Below are 9,762 nucleotides of genomic sequence, written 5' to 3'. Positions count from 1 at the left end.
TGTTGAGTCTGTTCCTTCCCACTCCCTACAAGGCCACCTGGGTTGGCTGGAAGACTGTTTACTTAGCCTGGCGGGGGGAAGGACACTGTCTCAGCTGAACTATGGACACGCACACACATACATATACTGATACTGATAAGCACTCACCGACGCATCACCCTCCCTATCCAACGCCACCTCCAACGCTTACCTCCCCCATGATGTGGACATCGGGTCAGCTGGAGGCGCAGTCGAAGATTGCAGCAGTCCCAGATCAGATGTACACACTGGAACACTTTCCCATGTTGCTTGTCTGTGTTTATTGTGTTATGGTGTGTTGATACCTGTGCATTCATGTATTATCCTTTTGTGTTGCACATTTCGATGTTTTTTTCCTCGTTACCTGGCCTGACCTGTCTCCCCAGTGTGATGTTTGTATTGTATGTACGGTTGGCAAGGTCTGTCATCTCGGTTGTGGGCAAAAGACCTGCAACTGACAGATAAAGGCTATCTCATCTCATATCTTAATGGTATTGGAGAAGGCAGATTTCCATGCTCTGTATGACTCTGGATGATTGTCAAAGTGGGTTAAGCCAGCGCACATGAGCTCTTTTCGTGCCAGGTACTTCGCCATGTCCATCATCACTGAAGAGTCTGGAGGGTGTGTATGAGAAGTGTTGGGATACTAAGGAAAAGTTAGCTCTGGTTTAGGGTAGGGCCTATTGCTCTTTTTTTCTTGCAGGAGTTCCTCACTGTTAACTTGGAGGCGACCATTTATGTCTGGCTGAGCTGATGGGGTAGAGGTGTGAGCGGTTTGGTATGCATGCGTTAGAATAGAATAGAATAGAATTCAACTTTATTGTCATTGCACATGTCACAGGTACAGGGCAACGAACTGCAGTTTGTATCCATCCAGAAGTGCTTTAGCCATGATATAGATATATTACAATATATATTAGCAATAATATAGATATGTAAGTATATTACAGAAATGGGTTTATTATGGTATGTAATATGTACACGGTATGAAGTATGTTATGAATATGCTATAACTATAAGCATGTACAAGCTATGAACAGGATATAAATATGAAAAAAAAACTATACAGAATATGAAATAAAGAACTATACAGAAATATGAGATATACAGCTATACAGAAATGGGAACTATGCAAGTTGTACAACAACCTTGGAACTTGGTTGTGGCTGGAAAGGTGTGGGCCATGAGTCTTTCACGATATACTCATCTTTAATGATGTACTTAGCCGATGGTGGAGGGCTCTTCTCGATGGGATGCTCTGATATTGAGAGATTGACTGGTTCATTGCGTTGGTTAAGCTGCATAGTTTGGTCTCTGATATAGTCGCTTACACGTTCATGTGTACTCTGCACCATAACTGGGAGACTTTTCCAACTAGGATGTGCTTCAACCTGTATCTCTGCTGCTGCTTCCAAAACTTCTGCTTGTGCAATTGTGGCTGCAACTTCCTTTTCCAGATTTAAGGCTTCGAGATTAGCTTCTAATCTTGCTTTGTCGACTTTAATGCTGATCTCTCTCTGTGCGAAGGCAACACGTGCACGAGCAGCTTCTGCCCTGGCTCTCGCGTGTGCTGCTGCTGCACTGACATTTGATCTACTTGAATATCTGGAAACTGAACCAGTGCTTTTAACTGATGCTCCGTCTTGAGGAGGCTTTGGTTCCTTAGGTCTTGCACCTTCGGGGTGTTCTTCGTCCATGTTTGTTGACATAGCTTGCTGTCGTAGAGTTGTTTTGCCAGCTGCTAACCGTCTTTTTACTGTCCTGCTCTCCTTGTGTGTGTACGCTACACAATTCAGCAGTAGCCTAACTCCACTTGAAATAACGCGCGAAGTCAGGATGTAGCGTCCAACTCCTTTTAATTAGTAAGTATTTCCTCATGGAGTGAAACTGAAATACAAATAACATAGCTAAAATTAACTTAGCATCATTAGCACGACAAAAATAGATTCCAATACACATCCATTAGCGTTAGCACACAACTACTAAAGTTTTCATCTACAGCAATTATTTCCACAAAATATACATAAAATACAATCCTACAATTCAATACAAATTAAAACTTACAGACGGTGGTGTCGATGGCACAAACCAAAGGCAGATGTCGCTGGGTCAAATATCCCCACAATAAAATTAGCTCACTGCAAAGAGCGCCTATATTGCAATAAAATTAAGAGCGGAACATCCACACCAACTTTGCAGGAATAAAATATAAATAGTAAGACATCAGGAGCACATACAAAACAAGACAAAGGCACACACTGGAGAGCAAAGTGCTTGGAGGTAGTGTAAAGGACTTGGTGTGAGTGTGTCAGTGTCCTGAGTGATGAGGGTCACTCAGACCATGGCACAGATTGGTGAGGAGAGGTGAGTTTGTTAGCAGTCTGAATGGCCCAAAGGAAGAAGGGGCATCAGTGACCAACATATTTCCATCACTGTGACTGTGAAAACAATTTACCATTGATCAGTGTGCTTCCCGGTCCACTCTGTTATATTCTGCTAATCTGTCAGATGTGTCATTTTGTTAAACGTGAAGATAGCTGAGTGTCCTGCAGCAAACCAAATCTGCCTGTGGGTCCAATTAAAGGGACCTGAAGCTGTGTTAGTTAAAATTAAAATTCTGGGACACCAGCAGCTTTTTGGTGTAGACAGAAGTTTATTGTGAGAAAGAACAGAATAAAATTGAACATGTAAATACAAATAATGTTGATGGCACCTCTCAACTGACCATCTCCACATAAGATATCCGCAGCGCTTTCACTTCCCTATTGTACAGTTATAGATCAAAAGTTTAATCAGCTTATAACCAATGTCAACCTTCGTTTATCTTTTCATCCTTATTTTTTGTTTTCATTATGATAACACAAGTTGAATCACACCATCATCCTATTACATTACAGTTAAAAGTTGGATTTCACGGTAATTAGTGCAACAGATTATTTTTTTAACATTTTACATGACCTTTCCATCTAATTCTTTGTGCTTGTTGAGGTCTTCTATCTTCAAAAATCTGTGATCTTTCCCATTCACAGGATCTGTACACACAAGCTACTGCTTCTTCAGCCTCTCCATATCATCAGGACACAGCTCACTCTCTGTCAGCATACACAAGTTTATCAGAGCTTCCACCTGCAAATATACATAGACATTTGTGAACATGGGAAACGACTTAATTTTTTTCAGTGGAGGGGGGATATTTAGACATCAGCAGACAAAGTCAAACAAGCCTTCGCTTGACTGAAGGTATGACAGCTCCACCTCCACTTTAGACTCTTTTATTCAGATTGATCATTCTGGCTTCAATAGTCACTTTCCCCAAACCATCATCGACGTAATGCTACAAGACTGCTCCAATAAGTTCTACAGTTAATTAATGTTTCAATCTTAAATATGATTAAGCTATCTGTATCAATAGGTTATGCGCTACAAGCCTTTAAGGTGGCAGTAATTAAACATTACTTACAAAGCTGTCACTTCACCCAGCTATCTACAAAGCTATACAAATATCTCACAATTACATGGGGAAAATCAGCCTCATAGGCTATAGGTTTACAGAAAATAAATGTAAAGCAACATGGGCACACTTAAACCATCCACTGACCTCAGAGTCTTCAGTCCACAATTTGGTTTCTCCACAAGATCACACAGCTGCCTCATGTCTGCATCTTTCAGTTTATTGTCAGTTAAGTCTAGCTCTTTTAGATGTGAGGGGTTGGATTTCAGAGCTGAGGCCAGAGCTGCACAACTGATTTCGGACAAACTGCAGCTATCCAGTCTGAAGAAAGAACATAAATTCATTAGACAAAGTTTCTAAATTAAATTACTCAGTGTTTCATAATCTCTTCCGCACACAAGAAAGTTTAGAGAATATATATATAAATTCAGAAAAAGAAAAATCCAAACAGCACAAGCCAAAATTCTTTAAGAAATGCTTTGAAAAGTGTTGAAAGGTGTATCTCTATGTCTTTTGAGGCTATTGCTATTTTCCTATGAGATACATGTTTTTTTACCTTAAATAACTTAAATGAATATCTTTTCTTTTTTTTTCTTTTTTTTAATTGGCCCAGCTTTGGCCCATGGGACCTCCCTGGGCTCATCCTGAAAGAGCAACATGGATCCACCCTCTTTTGGACCCACCAATCACAAGAGGAGCTATGGGGATCCTCTGCAGAATGAATTAGGCAGTGGTCAGGGGTGAAGTCCCTGGGGTTTTTAATCTAATCCAAAACTGGTTCTAGTGAAATCAATGTCACCTCTCTGCAATAGGTGTAGGCTGCTGGGGGATTCCCATGATTCACTGAGTGTTTCTTCTTCACTCACTATGTGTTAATAGACCTCTCTGCACTGAATCATATCTGTTATTAATCTCTGTCTCTCTTCCACAGCATGTCTTTATCCTGTCTTCCTTCTCTCTCCCCAATCGGTCGCAGCAGATGGCCCTGCCCATCCCTGAGCCTGATTCTGCTGGAGGTTTCTTCCTGTTAAAAGGGAGTTTTTCCTTCCCACTGTCGCCAAAGTGCTTGCTCACAGGACGTCATATGATTATTGGGTTTTTCTCTGTATCTGTTATTGTAGGGTCTAGCTTACAATATAAAGCGCCTTGAGGTGACAGTAGTTGTGATTTTTTCCCTGTCAAGAGGTATTTCTCCATGCCACATTCCCTATCTATTTCATTTTGTTTATTCAGCCCTCTTTGTGTACATACAGTCTTTTGTTTGTTTGTTTTCTATTGTTTTTCATTTCTTTCCTTTTGTTGTTTTGTTATGGCCTCTGTATCTTCCATGCACTATTTAGGTTTGACCTTTGCTGTTTTTCTGTGATTCCTCATATTTAGATTTTTTTATTTATTTATACACTGATGTTTGGTTTTTGCACATCTTTCAACCAGCCAGAAACCATTATTTCTTTAGCTATTTTTGCATTCTGTCATCCGACCTTGCACCTCTAATATATAATATAAGAGATTTATTATAACATGAGCTTTGTGTCACCACAGTCTTCATATCATAAGTTAAAAAAAATTACTTGTCTGACCTCAGAATCTCCAGTCTACAGTGCCGACTCTCCAGAAAACCACAGAGCTGCTTCACTCCTGAATCCTGCAGGTCGTTGTTGTGACTCAGGTCCAGCTCTCTCAGATGGGAGGGGTTGGACTTCAGAGCTGAGCCCAAAGGAGTACAGCTAATCTCTGACAAGCAGCAGCCCATCAATCTGAATTAAGGAAATTATATTGCAGAATGACAAAGACATTTAATATAGGACTAAACATCCAAAAGCATTTTCATTCATTTCATTTTCATTCTTTGTAATCCCTCTGTGTATCCCCAGGTTAGTTTGTTATCTTGGTTTAGGTTTCTGTTATTATGCCTCCCCCATGTCCCTTCTTGTGTTGTCAGTTATGTCTCTGTGTTTTTCCCTTTCTTTTTGTGTGTCGAGGTTGTGTCTCTGCAATCTGTACTTTCAGCCTTATTTTGTCAGTGTCTTGTGTTAAGTTTCTGTTTTATTGTTTTGTAGTACTGAGTTTAATTATACTTTTTCTGGCCTTGTTGTCTCTCTCTGGTTCCATGTTTAGTCAAAATCAGTGTCTGTTTCCCCTTTCCTTGTGCATATCATCTGTTTTCTGTTTTATTCTGATAGCCACTTGTCCTCCATGCATCATGCTCATTTTTGCTTCCCCTGTTTCCTCTCCTGTTTATAATGTCTGTATCTCTAGCTGTCCATTGTTGTGATCTCCCTTATTTCGCCAGCTGTGTGTCCTGTTAGTGTCCAGTGTAGTTTCATTGCTAATATTTCTCAGTGTAAGTTTACTTCAGTTCTTTGTATTTTAGTTGCCTGCAACTGTAGTAATAAAGCTGTTTCAAGAATTCAGGGGTCAGCACTCTGAACAGGCCAGTCAAATTGTTCCACACCAAACTCACTTATCCATGTCTTTATGTGTCTTCGTTTCTGCACTGGTGAACAGTCATGTTGGAGCAGAAAGGGCCATTACCAAACTTTTCCCACAAAATTGGGAGCATAACATTGTCATTGCTTCTTAATTCAGATCAAACTGAGGTTATTGTACTCGGCCCTGAAAATCTTAGAAATATGGTATCTAACCAGATTCTTACTCTGTATGGCATTACCTTGGCCTCCAGTAACACTGTGAGGTACCTTGGAGTCATTTTTGACCAGGATATGTCCTTCAATGCACATATTAAACAAATATGTAAGACTGCGTTCTTCCATTTGCGCAACATCTCTAAAATTAGAAATATCCTGTCTCAGAGTGACGCTGAAAAACTAGTTCATGCATTTATTACTTCCAGGCTGGACTATTGTAATTCATTATTATCAGGAAGTCCAAAAAACTCGCTGAAAAGCCTTCAGCTAATCCAAAATGCTTCAGCAAGAGTACTGACAGGGACTAGAAAGAGAGAGCAGATTTCTCCTGTTTTGGCTTCCTGTTAAATCCAGAATTGAATTAAAAATCCTGCTCCTCACATACAAGGTCTTAAATAATCAGGCCCCATCTTATCTTAATGACCTTGTAGTACCATATCACCCTATTAGAGCACTTCGCTCTCGCTCTGCAGGCCTACTTGTTGTTCCTAGAGTATTTAAAAGTAGAATGGGAGGCAGAGCCTTCAGTTTTCAGGCCCCTCTTCTGTGGAACCAGCTTCCAGTTTGGATTCAGGAGACAGACACTATCTGTACTTTTAAGATTAGGCTTAAAACTTTCCTTTTTGCTAAAGCATATAGTTAGGGCTGGACCAGGTGACCCTGAATCCTCCCTTAGTTATGCTGCAATAGACGTAGGCTGCTGGGGGATTCCCATGATGCATTGAGTTTTTCCTTTCCAGTCACCTTTCTCACTCACTATGTATTAATAGACCTCTCTGCATTGAATCATATCTGTTATTAACCTCTGTCTCTCTTCCACAGCATGTCTTTATCCTGTCTTCCTTCTCTCTCCCCAACCGGTCGCAGCAGATGGCCGCCCCTCCCTGAGCCTGGTTCTGCCAGAGGTTTCTTCCTGTTAAAAGGGAGTTTTTCCCTCCCACTGTCGCCAAAGTGCTTGCTCATAGGGGGTCATATGATTGTTGGGTTTTTCTCTGTATCTATGAGGCGCCTTGAGGCGACTTTTGTTGTGATTTGGCGCTATATAAAAAAAATTGAATTGAATTGAATTGAATTGAATGTCTTGTTATGCTGAAGCATTAAGAGTTCCTTTCACTGAAACAAGGGGAACAATCTCAACTCCTGAAAAACCACTAACCCCACTCTGACTTCATTTGCTGCCATGTTCAATCACTTCCACTTTGTCTTGATGCATGCTCAATCATCTACGTAAGGAAATCCCAAAGAATTGATTCTGTTCATCTGGGCATAGCCTTTTTAGTAGGGATGGGTATCGTTTAGGTTTTATCCGATACCGGTGCCAAACCGGTACTTTTGAAACGGTGCCGGTGCTTAAACGGTGCTCAAACCGGTGCTTAAAAAATGGAGAACACAAAATTGGTCCAGAAACCTCTCATGTTCAGCTGTTTTTTTGTAAAAAGATAACAATGTTAGCCTTTTCTGCAGCTATAGGGCATATATGGTATCACTCTTGGCTGGAAGCAGTGCTTAAACAATGGAAAAAACACAAACTTTGTCCAAAAACCTCTCATGTTTAACTGTTTTCCACTTTTTCTTTGGTCATTTTAGCCTTTTTGGCCAGGGTGAAGGGAGCATCTGCCATCAAACAAGAAGACAGCCGCATGTAGCTATGATGATGTTTGCTAGTTCACCTTACATGCATTAATGTAATAACGTGGTTAGCCTACTCAACGTAAATTACACACGAACAACATTACGCTACTCACACAGAGAAGAACGGCTGCTGCTGCCATCATCATCCGTCATCATTTCTGCTACACTGGCAGGGCTAGGGGCCAGGACTCTCCTCTTCGGGTTTTTGGGGGATGTTGCTAACTCCGGGTCCGATAACAGGCACCACACCCGCAGTAGATGTGCACAGTGTGAGGTCTCGCAGCAAGCTATCAAATACGGCACATTTCTCGGCTTTTAAAAAAAACGCTATGTGTCGCCAGGTGTTTCATCGGATTTGAGGTGTTACCTCCTTTGACAGTATCACAGTATCAGCCTAAAGCACTTGTTGCAGGCTGCTGAGTTTGCATATTTTGCTTTGAAGTACAGCCAGACTTTTGACCGCTTCGCCTTGGGCATTTTTAATCTGTAGCTCTGCTCTAAAAGAACGTACGTACCTGGACCCGCCTACTATCCTCGGAAACGTAAAATGATTGGCTAGAATCTAAAGGGTATCACAGCTCAGGAAAAAAAAAAAAAGCACCGAAATAAAGCACCGAAATGTGCGCTGCATTTCGGTCTGGTTACTACCGTTTATGACAGAACCGGTGCCATGATGGCACCAGATACCGGTACCCATCCCTACTTTTTAGTGACCATTTCACCATCTTACAATGCTGTAACTTCAGCAATTCCCAACTGTCTGTGAATGGTACTCATGGCCAGTGATCCATGGACATGACAATTTAAATACTAGTCATCATGAAACTGACCTCACAGCCCATTGTTCATTCAGTGGTTCTAGTTTGTCATTATGCAAATGTACTGTTTATAAGGTTGGAAACCTGCAGTCAGCTGAGACTGAAGAAGTCACTTGGATGAGTGACGAAATGTTTCTTCCACTGAAAACCCTATGTCCAGATAAACAGAATCGATTTTTAGCACTTTCACTTTGCTATAAGCAACCCATTCTGTAACAAATGTTTACAAAAGCAGTCTTCATGTCTAGGTGTTTGATTTTATACACCTGGGGAACTGGAGGTGATTGGAACACCTGAATTCAATTATTTGGATGGGCTGAATATTGTTAGCAGTATATTGCACGTCAAATTAGCATTTTACACTTTCTGGTGGTATGACTCTGAAGCTGTTATCTCAACAGATAGCTGCAAAGGAAATTTCACTAGCAACAGATTGCACTACATTAAAAATTAATTGTAAATGTTTTTTGTAATTTTTTTTAAAATTACGCTTCCTCCAGAAGTAGAGACTACAATAGTCTTTCCTCAATGAGTCAATGACACACTTCCAGTCCAGTCTATTAATAAGGTGAACACCCAGGTATATGACGCCCTCCACCAAATTTACCATTTCTCCAAGGTTAGAAATGGTGTTCAACTCAGGCTTGGGCCTCCAAAAAAATCTCACCATGTCTTTTTCTTCTTGGCTTTGCTTGGCGTCCACTTCTCTATTCAGTTTTCACGAATGATCTGTCGTATGTCTTGGATAAATCTCATCTTGTAATGTATGCTGATGATTCCACCATGTTTTATTCAGCCAGTGGCAACTCTGAATTGACCAACGTATTGCAACAAGATTTGCTGAACGTGTTTTACTGGCTAAGTAAAATCAACATGATTTTAAACATCTAAAATCTTGACTTCAGTTAGTCAAGAACAAGGCAGCCAGATTAGTGTTAAGGTGTTCAAACTATAGAAATATCTATAACTTTCTTTGCTTTCAAATAAGCTAAATTATACTATGGCTTACTTGTATTTTTTAAGAAAGCAATACTTTTAAAGACACCATATTTTTTTTCCTGCTCAGTTGCAGTATCCAGATGAAATGCATAATCATAGTACATGATTTTTCAACAAAACACAATTTGGTAACTCCTCAACTAAAAAGTTGAAAAAGCAAACTGCCATCGGTCAAGAGAGGTAGCACTCTGGAGCC

General features: G+C 40.5%; 1 protein-coding gene across 1 annotated transcript in view; it reads right to left on the bottom strand.

The window, feature by feature from the left end:
• Positions 1-1,190: 1,190 nt before the first annotated feature.
• Positions 1,191-9,762, bottom strand: part of LOC146380919 (NACHT, LRR and PYD domains-containing protein 3-like) — a 29,194-nt gene continuing 20,622 nt past the window's right edge. Inside the window, exons 9-11 of the mRNA XM_084940269.1 lie at positions 5,050-5,226; positions 3,617-3,790; positions 1,191-3,144 (exon numbers count right to left, since the gene is read on the bottom strand). Coding sequence (XP_084796395.1) covers positions 3,132-3,144; positions 3,617-3,790; positions 5,050-5,226 — 364 coding nt within the window. The 3' untranslated portion in view covers positions 1,191-3,131. The remainder of the gene's footprint in view (positions 3,145-3,616; positions 3,791-5,049; positions 5,227-9,762) is intronic.

Source organism: Perissodus microlepis, chromosome 9 (assembly GCF_051167445.1).
Source record: "Perissodus microlepis isolate ML-2025 ecotype Zambia chromosome 9, ASM5116744v1, whole genome shotgun sequence".
In the NCBI taxonomy this organism is placed as follows: Eukaryota; Metazoa; Chordata; class Actinopteri; order Cichliformes; family Cichlidae; genus Perissodus; species Perissodus microlepis.
This window is presented reverse-complemented; position numbering and strand designations above follow the sequence as displayed.